The following is an 18,246-nucleotide window of genomic DNA, read 5'->3' on the forward strand; positions in this document are numbered from 1 at the left end:
CTATAAGAAGTGAAACATCATCTCTAAACATTTACTACTAATGTTGCACCTGAAATAAAATACTTTAAGTGCACCCAAAGACATGTATTATTTCCTTATTGGTAGATGACAACAGCCAGTACTACTCAATATGGTCGTGTATATCCAAGAAGCAGGCAAGCAACATGCAAAAACAACAAAAAAGAAACCTATGGCTTTAGAAGTATATAAAAATGCTTTCTTAAACAAAAAAAAAAATCCCGTTCAGATTGGTTATATTATACCTAACTATGCACAATTTCGTACAGTGAGCTCTGATCCTGAAAACTTTGTTAATACAATTTGTGAATTGAGTCAGCTGAGCTGTGGTTTCTGCATTTTTGTATAATTTTATATTGTGTGTCATTGATTACTTGCAAACACAGACTATCCCATTTTGGGATCTGGCACTAGCATGCTGACATTGCAGAATTTAACAGCACAATTAAGGAAACACTGTAGACACCAGGAGCACAGTTTTTTGGATGAGCATATGACCCAGTTCACTTTTCAGAAGCACATCGTGTTTTTTTCAGCCATTTCCACCAAACAATATAGTCTGGTTATACATTGTATTAATATTCAAGCAGACACAGGATAACCCAGAAATAGTTCAGGAGTGCAGCACATTCTAAATTTGCACATACACTTTCAAAGATGCTATTTTTGCAAGGTATACAGGCACAGGAAATCTAATTTGTTCACTTCTGTCTCCGTGCCCGCATACTTGTACTGCCCCTGACCTGATTCAGGTTCCCTTGGACTGCAGCCTGGGGCTTGTTTACTTGACAGAAATTCGCACGTTTTTGTCGGTTCTCTGCTGAGGATACCAAAACCATTTTGTCACAACACGCCCCACAGTTTGTCATGGTGGCTGTAGCCACCCACTTTTGCTCCTTTTCTCTACCATGCTCTGGATGCCATCCCCTATGCCTCAACCTGGAGCTGCAAGCAGGTACATATGCTGACCTGCAAGTCAATCTTGTGTCGAGCACTGTTTTATTGTTTTACATTACATACATTACAATCAATAATTTCTTCAGAGTCTTCAAGAGGGACACTCCTAATGCAATACATTTGTTTTGTTGGGTGGGGTTTTTTGTTTGTTTTTTGTTTTTAATAAACCATGACTATTCTGCCCTTTCGCTTGCCCTTGCTAAGAGGAATGCAGCACCCATTCCCTCTCCACGCGGTTGCAGAGCCCCAACCTTGCCACCTCCACAAGAACTGGGAATGATTAAATAAAAAATTAAACACAAAATGAAGTAGTCAGATTTTATGCAAGGAAAGCGTAGAGAGTTGAAATATTTATAAGGACTTGGAGAAAACCTGTAACAGATATACCACATGATAATCTTTTGTAAATATCCCAAAAATGGAAGGAAAAAAGCCATCGCTATCCTAAATCCTCAACGCTGTGAACTGGGACTGCTTCACGACTGCTCACAATCATAGTTGTTTTTTGGGGTTTTTGGTTGGTTGGTTCCACCCTCTTCAGAATAACTAAGAAATATCTGTGCTCCTCCTTCAGGAAAGATATCAGTTGCATTGAACACCAGGACAAAACCACTGTGGAACTTGCAGCTGCAACTCCTAATACATACTGCTACTTCACTCTTAAAGGTCATATTAAAAAACTTAGAAATCAAAGTATCAAACTACCGTGGCCAACACTTCTGCTCCAACAAGAGAAATGCAGCAAGTCAACTGTTCATGACTGCAAGCCACAGACAAACACTGACGACAACTAAAAAGCCAGAGGCAGAGACCTGCACCATCTTCTGACTCCCTTTGTAGGGTGGGGTGCAGAGGGGGGAACCTTTACATAGAGCATCGCAGTTGGATATTTATTTCGTACCTGCATTTATCCGACTCTCATTGTTTTGAGACACTTCACATACCACCAGGGTCAACTCCTTTGCAGCTACTCTACGCTTTCTTCTCCCCGTTGCATGTATTCAGATTTTTCCAGAGTGTCTAAAAAGCCAACAGTGCCTGTCATCTGTTTGGAGATGTGGTATTTGTTGCTTGCGTAAGGGACTTTCTGTGTAATACACTAAAGCAGGGCAAGCTGGCTAACTACTGCTGCATCCAAGTTCAAAGTTCAGATCCAGATCCAGATGTCAAACTTCTTAAAAATTCAGGATCATCTGGTTTTACTATTAGATTGGCTGATCAGAGAGAAAATCCCAAATCATGACGTTTGATGCTGGCTTCCTCATTTCTGTCCCTGAGTTGCTGAGTAATTCTTGGGAAGCAAAGAAAATCCCAAAGCCTTGCCTACCTACTGTATAAGACATATATGTTACTAAAACGGTGTCCTCTTACTCATTTGTAAACTAACTATGTAGGATTCCAGTCAGTTGCCAGCGCAGTGACTCAGCAAAGCCCCGTGCAGAGAAACTCCCTGCTGGGAATCTTGCGGCCCCAAAGGGCGGGAGGCCAGGTCGTGGGCCTTTCCTGACAGAACAAACGCACCTGCTTTAGGTGGCTGCAGGACACACAGGACACCATCAGAAAGTGCTCCCGAAAGCCAGAATGCAAATTGTTTGCAAGTGATGAAATAAGGAGAAGCACATTGCCTATGCAGCCTTCAGATTTCAGGATGCTATTTTAAGAAAGCTTGGTAGTCCTCAACTCAGCATCTTTACATTACTCCTCTTAATTTACAGTCACGTTCAGTGACGTCCTTAATTTTGCATTAGAGACGCTGCCTGTCACTTCCCAATCTGCACCTCTCTCACACTGGTTCCCAGGAGTCTGGAAACGTGCCCAACATTTCTAACAGCAAAGCTCAGGTGCTCTTTTGGGACATTTTCTCTCAAAACTTTTTGGAACATGGAGTACACATAATAGATTTTAGAGAATATCTATAAATTAGTATCTACAGAATTATCAAGGGCGTCTATAATTTCAAACACGGTATCCTCTAACCAGTAAGCAATTTATTTCAGGAGGTTGACTCATTTCCTTAAAGCCTTTTCAGCTATCTGTTGTGACTGAAAAAAATGCAGAAAATTTAGAAGGCTCAAGGAAATGAGCCAACACATCCTGGAAGAAATTCATCCAATACACACACAATAAGATAAATCAGTCTTAGATTTCTAAAGAAATGAGCAGGAGGAAGTTCTAAAATGAACCTGAAATATTTTCTGTGAAATATAATGTTTGTTTCCCATCATCATAACTCTCCTTATGTCCACTTTAAAAGCAACGTACTATGGCTAATCAGGAAGGTAAAGTGTTTTTTGATGCTTTTTTTCCCTGCGGAGACAAAAAACCTTCCCTAAAATAGTTTAGTGAATCTCCCCAATATTTAAATTAAAAATATTGCTGCCATTATGCCTCATGAGAACTTTATTTCCGATCCCTGGTGCTTACACCCAGGGGCATAGGGTCCATGGTCAAACTGTACATCCCAAGACAAAGCCTTTTCAGTGAGTTGCATAACACACCACAGAACCACCTCGTCACAGAGCCGTGGGGACGTTGGCTACCTGGAGGTCATCACCCAGGGACAAGGAAACAAGCAGTCCCTACCTTCAAGGGTCTCCAGCAATGTAATCAAGTGCACTGTCTTGGAAAAGCTCAACTCTTCGAAAACAAAAGCAAAGAACCAGAAACTTTTTTACAACCCTTCCAAGAACCACTCATCCAGGGTTTCATGTTTCTGAATACCTGAAATCGTAACAGGAACAGATGAAAAATCCACTTGCCAAACTTCATGAAATAGTTATTACAAATTGCCTTTGCCCTTCTCTGGATTCTCACATATTTGTGAAGCACAAAGAGTGTGACTCAAATATTTTGAGGATTCTCAGTCATTAAGTGAAAAAAGGCAATTTTTCACTAACGCTCTTCTATGCCATTGTCTATTGGACATGAATTAGCAGCATGACAATGCTGAACAGATGCCTTTGGCTAGATGTTTACCAAGTGACAACGTATGCACATGTGCTGGGCTGGCAAAGGTGCTAAGCCTCTTCTTTCACTTGGGAGGCTCACTCCATATGCACATAGAGCTTTTGGAAATTTAGCATGGTCCAGACGTGATACTGAATCTCCCAGAACACGTTAGCATCAGCAGCCAGTTCAGAGGCGCAAACTCATCAACGCCACCCCACTCTTGGAGAAATTATCAACTGGGGCTCTCACAATGGAGGGAAACTGCACCCTGAGTTTGCAGCACAAAGTCACTCTTCAGAATCAATCAAGACAATAAAATCTCTGTGCCTCCTTCTCATTTTCTCCATTACTCTTGACAGTCTTTACAGTTTGGATCAGTGTCTATTCAGTCTTTCCAGCTGATTGCCTTGGACTTCGTTTTTCTATTTGATGACTTCTCTGTATGGGAACATCCCTTGATCCCTGTATGTCATTTGTCATCTTTACCTGGTCTGGCAAACAGAGGTTTCCAAACCTTAGCATGCCCCTTTGCAATCCACTCTTTCATTATACATAAAAGTTCTTAACATGCCAGTCCCAACCCCCAGAAATATTTCATTGTTTTAAAACTTTTATCTCACATGGGAAAGCCAAGATCCAACTGCTGTTCTAATGACGTAGTTTCACGTTATCGTTACAACCACCGGATCAGCAGACAGCCCGTGGAGGAGCAGCCTCACAGTCCCTCCTGCCACGCTCCCCTAGACAAAGCAGTCAGTTAGCTGCACAATGCAAGATCAGCAAGTATCCAAAGAAAAACCGTAACCAAATTAGATGCAACCCAAAACTACACAGGCAGTAAATGGGGTTTTTTGGAGGCAGAAGGTGTTAGTTTTCTCTAGGGCAAGGCACATTCAATCTCTTTATCGTCTTAATGATTTTTCCCATTCAGACTCCCCCTCACCTTAACACAAGAAATACTGTATAAAAACACAAGAGGGAGAAGTACAAAGGCAGAAAGAGAGACTGAGTGAGAAGGTGTATACAGATGCCCCAAACCAACAGAAGCAAAAATAAAAAGCATGTGGAGCTGGGGGGGTGGGAGAGTGGAGATCATTTCATCATTTCCTACTTCAAATTAGCTTTTTTGTTTGTTTGCTCACAGTATCCAGAGTGTCATAAACCTACATTTTGACATATTTCCACAGAACCTTCTGTAAAAAAAGTCTGGGTGGAAGGAGCTGAAGTGGGATTTGGAGAAAAACAAACAAACAAAAAAATCACACTCAATGCGAGCCAATGTATCCATATACCCACCAAAAATAAAAAAATCAAAAACTGTTTTCAGGTTATGTAGCTTATTAGCAGAAAGTTAAATTTCCGAATGGAATTGCTCAACCTTTGTCTGAGCAAAAAGAGAACTGGAATAATGCTAAGTGGTAGTTCAGATCCTTGAACAATGAGCAAGCGGGACCTCTAAAGAACAAGTTCGTTCTGCTCCACTATTTTGAAATCAAATACTTTTAACAGGCTGTTCTCATCTTTGAAGAATCACAACACTCTAGTTTTAGTCAAATGCAGTTTTTAGATTAATGTACTTCATATCCAACTACCCAAACATAGCTTCAATTTGTTCACAATACCTGGAGTTTCTGGTGAGTACGTATCTACAAGATTATGAAGACGTTAGTAAATATTCTTGAGTACTCAAAGTAATTGGTGGTTCATGCCCTAGCTAAACAGAAGACTGTTTTCGATTGGGAATTAAAATGGTATTTTATGACAAAGTCTTGATGGACTACATCTAACTACACAGCAGTCCTAAGTAAAAAGACATTATCAAAGCAATAGCATCTTACTAATCTATTCTTCATTACCTCTCATGCAGTAGATGCAGAAGAGTGAAAAAGGAGGTTCGAAGATTGCCCGGGATCTTTGCAATCTACTTCAGCAGAAGAGAATTTAAATAAGTTAACTCCAGAGTAATGCACTGACAGTATCAACAGATTTTTCCCATAATAACCAGAAAAACTGCTAACCTGTCTTCAGCACCATTGCATCATATTCGAAGTAATGGAATGACTTTTTTTCCCACGCATTGCCCAGACCTTTTTCTTCACACACATGCTTTATCAGTTTTGTAATGAGATGGATTATTTCTTCAGGGTTAAGATTTACCTCTTAAATAAAAAAGATGCTGATACAATTACTTCTAGTCTAAAATCTTTAAGCTCACATCATGAAGATGAGAGCAGATGAAGCCAAACATTGCTTATGACAAGTACTAAATGGCTCTGCAGATTAAACCGGGTGAGACCAAAGCTAAAAGAAACACAAAGGTCATGTCGCAATTCTTTAGAAGCAGTATCATTTTACCAGTGCCAAAAATCAAAGCCAATTACATTAAAATCATCACGAGAAGTCAAAAAAGATCAACGTCTTGCTTATTTAACTTTTTAGCATGAAATCTCAGAAGTAAAAAGCTTCCTCTCTCACAGTGTTAATGTGCAAAAGCAAAAAAGGACCACAAAACTGTGTAGACTAATAAAGGCAAAGAAGCTTTATTAATTTCTGTAAATATCTTGAAAGCACCTACAGATAACAACATTTCCATGCTTTCTTTTAAATTCCTAGCAGTAATTCCCTGGGACTCTGCAAGCAAAGAATAGAACCTAGAATTAAATGCAACTAGAAACAAAGGCTCGCCAGCTCAGCTACTCCCAGCAATACAAGTAAACCCAGAGCATAAATAAGCCATTACGAAAAGCGCAATCAGACTTGCACTCCTACAACAGCAGCCTACAAACCACCTCCCATCACACCCTCTCCGCTGGGGTCACTGCTGCACACTGCAGCCAAGCAGGTCCAGTGGCGAATTACTGCCAAAGAGACAGTGCCTTGCGCTCCTGGTTACACGCTCCGGCAGGTTCCCTGCAGCTACCCCTGCTGCTCTCCCTCATCCCATTCGAGATCCTAAGCCAGCATAGAGCTGTTTGTAGTCTTGGGAGAGTAAATGCTCTGCCAGCTTAGCTCTGGTCAGCCAATGGGCAGTAAATAGTAGCACCAAAGACAGTAATCTACACTTAATCTGAAAGGGGATAATTATTATTTAATTGCTTGATCAGGAGAGAGGGACTGCACTCAATTAAGTGTGCTGTAATTAAGACTGCTTTTCAAATATTGAAATCTTATGCGCTAATGACCCAGAACATCTAGCCGAATGGACAAAAGTCATAAAGCTATTTGTATCATTTGGTGAAATGCCACGGATGTCAGGTGGGTTGTCTTTGATTTTACTTGCTGAAAACAGACCATGGGTGTGTTTTTTCTAAAGGAAACTGGACAGCACGCTTTTCATCCTATTGCTCGAATAATTTACAAGTTAAAGAATACATCAAAGAAAGCATTGTTGCCTGTACATTAAGTACTACCCCATCAATAACTCCTAAAATCTTATTCATTGTTGACTTTTGTAGATTGTTACATCCTTATTCAGTATCTTGAAAGCAACTGCCTGTCTGTACATCTACTAAAATTCAGAGATGCATCTATGTTGAAAAGTTTGTCAAACTGAATTTTCCCTCTCCCTGCAGGCTACCATCTGCTGAACTATGTCACGCATGAAACTCTATATAGAAATTAAACTACAGTGAAGAAAAAGATTTTTTTTTTTCTTTTTTATGAGGTCATTACTGAATATTTATCTCAGTGACAACAGTATGTGCCTGCTATTGCACTGTGTTTTTCTATGCATATTTCATCTTATAAAGCCAAACCCATTTAGCTTAACTGGCTTCATATGCGAGAAAGCACTTCCACATTTGATGGCACAGATAAAACATTGATTAAGGTCCTGATCTTGCAAGGCACTGAATGCCTTCAATTCTTAGTCCTCTTCACAGATGACACCTAGTACGTCCAAGCTTTCAGTTTTAATCTGTCAAAAATTATCCTTAAGTGAGACTCCACTCATGCAAGCCACATTTACGACCATCAGATAAAAGTTTAAATTCTCAAGGAAGGAAGCACTTCATAGACCATGTGAGTTCATACCATATCCAATAATGAAAACTTCTAATGGCAACTGAGTGGCAAGTGTCAGAGAATTATTGTCAGGGAAAACCAAAAACTGAATTTCTAATCACACTTTCTGTAAGAAAACTAGAAACTGGTGACCTGTATCCATCAAACCTTCTTCTGTGTACGGTTAAAGAGGGCTTGATGTTAACATTGACATACAAGAAGAGATCAAGCTGAAATTGAATTCTTAAATACGTCCTCTAAGAATAAATATCCTTTGTCCATTTCCCTTATGATCTGATTATATATCCACATAACTATGCAAGTTATTTTGAATATATTCTATAAATTTTCAAAATAAGCTCCTTTATATTCACTTAACACTTTACAGTACTCATCTTGCTTCTTCCAGGCAAAGTAACGAACCTTTGTTGTATCTTTTCCTCTTCTCCTTACTACAGTACCTGGGAAATTACTATTTTTACAGAAATTGTAGGTTCATTTTTTGCACTACCACACATTGGGATACAAAGAATTAATTAATTAATTCCCAAGCTCAGGGCAGGAATGACAAGGGCAATGAATCTACTATTTTTTAAAAACTTTCAAGGACTACTGACACAGTAGCGATGGAAGGAGTGATCAGTGACTGGAAATACAACCGAAGACTTTGACATTAACTCCAAATGACTGCTAGACAAAGGAGGCAGATCTCATGAAGAGAGTTTGACCAGACCTCCAAACAAAGCTCTGAAGCACGGGATTTGCTTGCCTGGGAATTGGATGCCCACCAGAGTGAGAGTGGTGGAGTCCTGGATGCTGCTGGGCAAAGAGACAAGAAATGCTGCCAATGCAGACGTCTGTAAGCTTTGTTTTTCCCAAGGAGTAAACGCCAGCTAAGCATAGTCAGTTTAACAGCACTCCTGTAGCATCCTCCCCCCACATCAGTAACTCTCTTATGGCAAACTAGCGAATTGTACAAGGCCTGGGTACCACTCAGGCCCAGCTGAAAGTTTTTCCGTACCAGAGGAGCTCTAAGATGGTCAGGTCTGGCCATTCTCTGGATTTTTTTTGTTCCTCAAATAGCATAAGTTGCAAGACACATCTTGATGAGCTTTGCTAGGAAAGAAGGCCTATCAAGATCAATATTGGCATCTTCAGTAACCTCCTCCGCTTGTAATTTAAGAACCTGTGTATCCAATATCAGCATATATTAAAAGGTTGTATTAAACATATCCACCAAAGTGTTAATTTCAGAGTCCTAGTATGCATGTTTCTCATCTTTTTAAGTGCCGCTGGTTTTAACTACATCGGTCACACCCTTAACATACTGTATTTAACACTCAGTTTATAACACTTCTCCATTTATTCAGATTCTTACAGTCATTGATAAATCCGTGCAGATGAAGGAGCCAAGAACTTCATAAAAAATGTATAGGAGGAATTCTAACACTGCATAATGCAAAACTAATCCATAATCTATTACTTACATGAAACAAATAAATAGATGAATTAATGCAACTACTTTTCCAATCCAATTGTCAGTGAATTGGAATAACTCTTTTTCCCAAATTTTCTGAAAATACTGTATGGTATGCTGATTTGATCATAGAAGACAGCTCAGCAAATGTCTTTAAAAAAATACCAAAATGAAAGCGAACCTCCTTCAAACAAATAAAAAAAACAATCTAACACAAGGCAGTTTTATGATAAAAGGGAATATTACGAATTCAGAAGTGTACATTGTTTTCCATTATCCAGTGTTTGTATTTGCCATCTTCCCATCTGCTGGAACAGCCACTTATATCAAAAAGGCAGGGTAGGGAGAACGCTGCCTTCTACCCAAAGGATTGTAAATGTTGTCATGCCAAAACCTCTTGCAGTGGAAAGATACTGACAACCCAGCTGAAAGTGTCCTCCCTGCAGCTACGTTTGCCTAGTTTTCAGGTCAGGGGTATCTCGAAAACTTGAAAACCACAATTAACTGAAGAGTTTGGATGTTCTAGCAACACCTCTGTCACAGCTTGAACTTCTCCCAAGACATAAATATCATCCTACAAGATTCTAAGTTTTGGTTTTATTTTTTAGCAGGGAAGTACTTCTTTTTCTCTTAAAACAAATATAATCAGTGTATCTTTTAAGGAATCTGTTGCATACAATGAAAATACAGAGAGAAAGCACCTTCTATTCATGTCTTCTAACTTCTGCAGTAAAGAGAAGGTATTATGCTGTCCATACACTGATTTTTGAGCAAAATTTACTAGCTCACAACTGAGGAGGAAAAAGTATCAAATTCTATACTGGGGAAAAAGTAGCTTTGCATGTGGGTCAGGATCTAGGAAGACAGGAAAGTATAAGATTAAAATGCAGTACCTGGAAGGAAAGCTTCTGAAGAGCCCTGGTTTGTTACAAATTTATTTTTTTAAATCACTGTAAGCCTCACTGCATATGATTTTAGGATACAAATCCTATAGTAGACTGCCTTCACTTTTCATTAACCCACTCAAGATGTGGCCTTTCCCTAAATATTACTAAGTCACCAGCAAATGAGGCATTTCAAGGCAGCTTTTTCCACATACTTTTGCTTATCACAAATATCAACATCAGACAGACACAGACTAGCGCCAATCCCAGATGCAGGCCAACATGAACTGAAGTTCTCTCCTGTAATCCTACTTATTGTCGACTACGAATTTTGTTTTGTTATGCGTATTATTTAAGCATACATCTTCAGCGAGAGTTTCACCGACATCTCAACAAGCACAGGTATGGCTCTTCCAGAGTTTCAGAGTCATAGTTAGTCCTTTTGTTTATTTTTGGAAGAGAACAAAAGCACCACAGTGCTTAGATATTCAGATGATGTCATTAAAAAAAAAAAAAAAAAAAAAATCCCTGATGGCTGATGACAAACAGTGCAACGCCAGCCTCCTGGAAGCCTAAGCCAAAGACTCTACCATGGAGCCAGCTGGGTAAAGATCGACTTTTCTATATGGGAAGTCAAGCCGGTTGTTTGCAGACTTCAGCTGCAGCCAAAATGAAGAGTAACCACAAATACTGTTATGCCTAGTAACTAGTCAATAGACATTAACAGTACTGCTCAGATTTTAAAGTACAAAAAAGCACTCATGTTGCTAAAATAGGAAGGAAAAAAAAATCAAGTGAATAATCAGGCTTTTCTGGAAGATAATAAAGTTATTACTTTGTATGTTTTCTATAATGGAGACCAGAGAAATCTTTTGGGAATAAAGTATCTTAACATTTTATAATCTCTCTGTCTAATGTAAGCCACTATTTTAAGTGTATTAAAGGTAGTTTATGTGAAAGCTTTTTTCTTCTTAATCTTGTCTGACCTGAAATGAAAAGGCTCCAAAATCCATTACCCTAGGAGGCTTAGTATAAACCTAGATCCTATCTAAATTGCCCTATATAACTCTACATCAGCTTTTTCTGTTTTGATTTTTGTTTTGTTTCTATAATGCTGTTGTGGATACATGCAGTAGGTCTAACAAAAAGTCGAGGAGCCTGTGAAAAGCAGCTGATGGAAAGAAATATAATGACCTTTGATAGCCAGCATTTTAAATATGCCTCTAGAATAAGGGCATGCATCTCATAACTAGGACCCGTAAATTAGGACAAAAATAGGCCAACCTGGGCAATTTGGCCATGGGAGTTAATTTAAACCAAAAGTAGGGTTTGCTTCTCTCTCCTGACTTTTTTTTCTTTATTTTGCACTTTCTGATTTCTTTAAATATGAGACTTCATTGCAACCCATAAAACTCATCAAGATTCAACTTCCCCCAGCATCCCACAAGCAGTGGAAAGTCCACCTGCTCATCTCCTTGAACAGTTCTCACTTCCCAAGGAAGTCCTGGTACCCTGTTGCTACAATAACAAAGTGGCAAGAAAACTGGGATGTCTCATAGTCCCTTCAAACTGAATATCCACTTCTCTCTCTTGATTGCAGCTGGGTCCAATACTTTGCGCAGCCTTATTCACCACAGGACTCCAGAGCCTGACCACTCTTGCCACAGCAAGATTCAGAATCCTTTTAATTAGAGGAAAAAACGTCTGTAAAACTCCAATAGCTTAAATATTGCTTGGAACAAACATTTTTAAAGCACACACGTACAGAGCAAAAGCTGGGTAAGTACTGGACAAGAAAACTTCATGGGTCCAACAGGATGCAAAATGTGTTTGTTAAATTCTGTAGTCTTCTACCACTTCAAAAGATAAAGAAAGTTTTCAGTCTAAATCGTAGTTTAGCTCTTTAAAAAATAAATAAATTTTAAAGATTGAGAAAATGGCCCTCTTCTTCCTTCTCAGTAGGACAGAAAGACTGAACATTTACCTTTACTCTTCAGAGTAAGCACAGGTACAATACCTCTACTAAAAAGCCCCCCCTGTGAATTTCATCACGCCTCATCACTTTCAAGTGACAATCCTCATAACTGGTTCTGAAGAAAAAATGAGAAGCCCATTCTAGGCAAAGCTTAAAGCTGAATTCAAAATTATAAACCCGTATCTCAGATTTGACAATTTCACATTTCATGCAACACTGCCCGATTTACCTAAAGAAGAGCTATGACTCAGAAATAACATTTCTCCCTTGCATGTAGTCTCACTGGGACACCCTTCTGTGCTTTTATAGATGTGTTATCTACATTCTCCACACATCTCACCTCTGGAGCTAGGAAGCTGCTTCAACAAAACTTGACGGACAAGACTGTTCAAGAAGTGCTACTGACACTTTTAAAAAGAGTTCAGACAGTACAAAACCAGAAATAGTCAGGCAAAAGGATGTTTGCCTTCACGGAATACGCTGTGTCCCTCACATACACTTTTCTTCTGGTAATCCTTAGGCATACACTGGAAAAGTAAAAGACCCTCTGTAAAAAGCAGTCCCTCAACAAGAAAACAGATCACATTTCGGCTGCACACAGCGATGAAACAGAGGAAGATACGAGTATGGCACTAAAACCAGCAAACTTCCACATGTATCTAAAAACATTCCTTAAAATACAAAATTCTAGAAAACCAGAGCATGAATTTAGCTATGCAGAGCTATGCAGATTTTTTCACAGTTAAGTTCAACTTCTTGCATTTAAAAACAAAAGATCAAAAGTTACTGCAGAGGAGTATCCTGAGGACATTATAGTGAATTAATGGAATTAATGTTTAAAAAAATACGCAGTCTTTTCTACAAAGTATTTGGTCACTTATGACTCTCTCCCCGCCCCCCCCCCCTTTTTTACTAAAAAAAAAAAAAAAAAAAAAAACCAAAAAAAAACCCAAAAAACCACACACCACACAACAGAAGTCTGATAAAAATCCTCATGCACTTAAAAAAAATAAAAGCAGTCCTTCAGAATAATATGATTCTGTGTTTCTTCCCTTAGGCTCTTCTCTTTTTAAGAAGATAACATCTATTTTCATAACCATTTAGCAGGCCAAACATTTCACTGAAGTTGTATTGCACGTAGAAAAAGCTCCATCTAGTATTCCCTAGTATAAGCCAACCATCTGCAAACCACCTAGTAGTAAAGGCAGTGACTCTGATTACTGACAGTCTTGTGACCAACGGCACCAACCAATGCGTACAGTGATTTGTAGCCAGTCTCTTAAAAGTACGTTTGGTGCCACTGCAATTTTAACCATGCAGTAAAACCGCACTAAGAAGCGCAGAAATAACTGCTTTCTCATGATAGAAGGCTAATGAGAGCGCGCTAATTGAATAAATTAATGAATGAAGAGGCAAGACAGTCTCCCAGTGTGCCATTTTCAATTCCTTTTATAAGGCATGTATTCCACAAAATTAATTTGAGGTGACAATTTACCTGGATTGCTTCAGACCTTTGCCAGATCTCTCTGTACCAAAGCCTGAGCTCAGAATGATGTTTACCTTTAGAATTTCACCTTCTCTTCGTTTACAGAATTAAGAACCACTTTTTTCCCCAAAGCCACTGGTCTAGCTTTCATGACAGTTAATTGTACAACCAACATAAAAAAAAGCCACAGGACTGTGCTTTTGGTTATGCAATGTGTTTTTTAAAATAAGAGCAAAATATTTGCCTTTTTCTGTTCCTAGCTCCTTGAAAAATGGTGGTTTACTAGAAGACGTGGGGGGACATTGGCGGTACAGCAGCAGGCTGGCACAGCCCTAGTGCTGTCTTGTGTTAGTGACCACACACAATTTCCATTGCCTTCAGGAGGCAGTGCCAGGAGAACAACTCTGTAAGTGAAATGATTTTCATTTTAAAGAACAGGACGGATAACTGCAAGCAACTACACTGAACATTAATAACGTGTTTGAGAATGGAGCTTTTATTTTTAAATATATTCACCCACAAACATCCCTCTCCTGAGAAAATAAGAAGTGAGTGTCCTCAGCTTCCAAAGGAGTAAGTGGGAACTGGAGATACTTCACAGCAATTATTACGAAGGACTGAAAATCCTGGATTATACCCTGTGGGATTTAACTTACCTTAGCTATGTCTATAAAAGTTTATTATTTTATATTTTAAAAAGATGCTAGATACTTGAAAGAGTTTATGAAAACACCTAAATCAAAGATAGACAGACATACCTATCAGGCTGAATATATCTTTACCTCTCTGTTGTAAAAAAATGCGCAATTCCATCATTGAGAATGATGAAACCACAAGTCTTAAAGGAAAGACTCTGCTCAGATCTATTTTAAATCAGTAATAAAACTCCCATCAGTGCTCATGGATTTCAAGTGGCAGCAGAGACAAAAGCTCAATGTGAATGAGTTCCTGGACTTCTCGTCATTTAAAAAGAAAACAGGAAGCCAAACATATATCTCAAACACTCTGGTATTACACAGTAGCATGATGGGGGTTTTAGGCCCAAGAAGGCGTAAATTTGGCTGTTCCTTATCAGATTCTTACCCTGTGGTGACTTAACATTGTTTTGTACTTCAGGGGCTCAACAGACTGAAAGCAGAAATATTTTTAATCATGAAAGTAGGATAAAAATTTATAGCCTACAATAAGAACCAAAGAGAATTTTATAGAAAGATGCTGTACTTTAGCATCTTGAATACCAATCCTGAAGTGCTGTGAACCATGGGAAAAAAAAAAGCAATGGGAAGGGGTGTCAAACCTTTATTCAGATGAAGCTCTCAATGTATTTAAAATTAGAATGTTGAAGCTCCATTTAGCAGTCTGCACATTTTACAGCACAGACCACAGTTCAGTTGCTAATGCTGTTGGGAAGATTTGTTTCTGTTTATTACGGAGATACTTCATTTAGGTGGCTTAAATGTTAGCACACACCCACAGTTCATTCCAGGAGAGACTGCGGCTCCTGCAACTCTAATGCAGCTTTTATAACCAGGTAAGCACTGGAAGAGCACAAGTCAATACTGTCCACTTTGTGGAGCTGCAGTAATGTTGGGAAAAAAAAATCAGGCAAAACAAGAATAAGAACTGGAAACAGCATCTCCACAGCATGTAACATGAAACGATGCAGAGATGGAACATCTTGGAAAACACTGGCACAGCAAATATCTCTCTGAAATCCTACTGAAACCGGTATCATTGTGTTATTCTTAGCCCCAGCACGGACAAAATTCCAGTGGTCAGACTTATTTCCACCAGTTTCTGCTATACCTGCTTTTGGCAAGTTGAATTGACAGTTTCTTTCTACATTAGTAATTAAGTTCAGAGAAGCAGTGCAATTTTGAAACAAATCAACCAATCAGTCCCACTTACCGAGCACTGCTTAAATTCAGAGAGTAATTTTAGTGCATGTGAACTGGTTTCCTTGAGAAGACAACTAAACCCCATGTGCCACTACAGCTACCCGCTAGCTATGCTCCAGTTCCTAGTGGGGCCATAAAGATTGTCCTTTGGGCAGCTCCAAACCACACACGCAACAGGGATGTTTGGATCTAGGGACCTGATTAAACATAATACAATGGAAAATCCCAATCCAAATACACTGCTGATGCTAAGGGTCTCAGCACCAACTGCTTTGACCTACTGATCCACTCCTTTTGAGCCACATTATTTGCTAATGCACACACTGCGCAGAGGCCCTTGCATGGCAGCCTAGAGCTCTTTGCAGCTCCCTCCTATGAAATATCCAGAACAGCACAAAAAAAAGCACACAGAAGAATCTCTTTAGAGGTTTTCCTTCTACAAGAATTCTTCATAAACAGAAATCCTCACTCCTTCAGAACTGATACAATTTCAGTTCTACAAAATCAAAAACTTATACAAGATACCTTTTTACAAATGTTAAGAATTTACTTGTCCAAAAAACTGGATAAACGTTGGACAGTAAGCATGTCAAATTACACGATGAATATGGTACTCCAAATTTTCCAGTCTGTAAGTCAGTCACCAGCAACGGTGAAAACGGGAAACTGTATGCATATTTATTGTTTAAGAAGAATGCATTTCGCCTTCTAGCAGGTCACCGTGGAAGCAGATCTTGTGGAACCAGATCTACATTAATTAGAATCATGTTTTTACATAGTTCACCGCACTAAGAAAAGCAAAGAGAAATCCGAGGTAATTCTCTGCAGTCTTACCTCAATTTTGTCTTTAGATTAATTATGTAGTGTGCCAGAACACATATCAGAAAAGGGAAGATGAAGTGGCAAAAGAGCAACAAACACACAGAAATATTAGAACGTGGTTCTGACTTACCTATGTGATAAAGTCCTATCCAATCAGTTGGGTCTACTTCTTCCTTAATATCCCAGAAAATGATGAGGTTTTGAGATTGCCCCAAGGTGTATTCGTACATACTTGCTGTCAAACTAGATCTGCTATCTGAAGTCACTAAATCAGTGTCACTGTTGGCACGCTGCAAGTTCATGTTCTCAGCCATGGTGCCCTGAGATGCCAAACTCTGCAGATTCTCTGGGCTCAGAGTATACCGTAGCTGTGGGTTGCGACGTCGCACAAAAAGCAGATGTTCTCGGGCTGAACTGGCCATCTCTTCTCTGCTTTTGTCAATTTACGTGAAAAAGTTGTTGTTCAGAGATCTATCGTGAAGAAGAAAAAAAATAAACTGTTTAAGTGAGACAGCAGGTTACTCAGTCAAACATTAAATGGAGAAGCATTAGTGCAAAAATGTTCCTACAGAAGCCTAAAATGGATTGAGTAAATCTTTTACTACATTGCTCTACCACTGCAGTCACCTTAGTGTTCTGCATGTAAAAAAAAAAGATGAATCATTTGTGACAAAATAGAGAGTTAACTATGCACCGTGAAATAACATTTATAAGCCAGAAAGCAACAGAAAGCAAAACAACCAAGACCATCTATCAAGAATAGCCACAGTAACAAAGCTCATGACAGCAGCCTAAAAAGTGAAGAAATAATGAATCACAGCGGTATATGATGTACTTTCACTTAGGTATGTTAGTTCCCAGCAATACTCTTTATGCACTGCATGTTCAGAATCAGTGAAATGTTGAAGATATTAATAAGGTTAGATGTATCATTTCAGTACAAATATGGTATCACACATTTATGCTACTATAAAATCATTTTGTAAGGATTTTAATTTTTAAGATACAAAGCATAGCTTCTGAGATCCTCTATACCACACAAAAACATGTCATACCATTGACTGGGGTACTTCAGACTACGGATATATATTGTTAGCCCATGTCAGTTTATCTGTGCAGTCAGATCTCGTTGTTCTTTTCCATACATCAGAAAACAGAGGCCTTATAAATTCAACAGCTTTCCTCTAGCCCTGAGGAGACTCTAGGTGGTCTTCACTGAAATAGTCATGCCAATACCATCACACCATACCTTCAGAAGCAGAACGTGCATCTCTCTATCCATAACTACTAAAAGTACCGCCATTTGAAAATAAGCCCTCACATTACCCACAATGTGAGATAAATAATCAGAAAGGAAAGACAAGAATAGCAAAATATTAAAACAGAGCTTATAGGAGGATAGAATCAGCAATGGTGAACCTCTTGCCATAGAAGGAATATGAAAATTTTCTTATCTAAGCTATGTGCCTTTGACCTAAGCTGTTTGCCATTTTCAAAAACTATAGTTTGTATCAACTCATTGTTTCTTTATTTTACAGAGGAAATAAAGTGGTCCTTACCGGGCAGAAACATTTGCTTTCAGAAGAAACTGAATTTTCTGGTAATGTGTGAAAATGATCTTCCATACTATACTCACCTGGAATAGGAACCACATATTTCCTCGAAAGCCAAACCAAACCAAAGTAGTCCTCCTGCCCAGTAGTAACTCCGGATTTTACTGGGAAGAAATTCTGTCCTGGGCTACCTATGCTCTTCATACAATTTGAAAATAGTATTTC

At 38.9% G+C, this 18,246-nt stretch overlaps 1 protein-coding gene across 1 annotated transcript in view; it reads right to left on the minus strand.

The window, feature by feature from the left end:
- The window catches only part of HECW2 (HECT, C2 and WW domain containing E3 ubiquitin protein ligase 2), a 172,560-nt gene that overhangs the window by 99,633 nt on the left and 54,681 nt on the right, over window positions 1-18,246 (minus strand). Inside the window, exon 2 of the mRNA XM_082312095.1 lies at window positions 16,599-16,939. Within this exon, the coding sequence (XP_082168221.1) occupies window positions 16,599-16,890 (292 nt within the window). The 5' untranslated portion in view covers window positions 16,891-16,939. The remainder of the gene's footprint in view (window positions 1-16,598; window positions 16,940-18,246) is intronic.

The sequence above is a fragment of the Platalea leucorodia genome (assembly GCF_965183815.1).
Source record: "Platalea leucorodia genome assembly, chromosome: 5".
Classification (NCBI taxonomy): Eukaryota; Metazoa; Chordata; class Aves; order Pelecaniformes; family Threskiornithidae; genus Platalea; species Platalea leucorodia.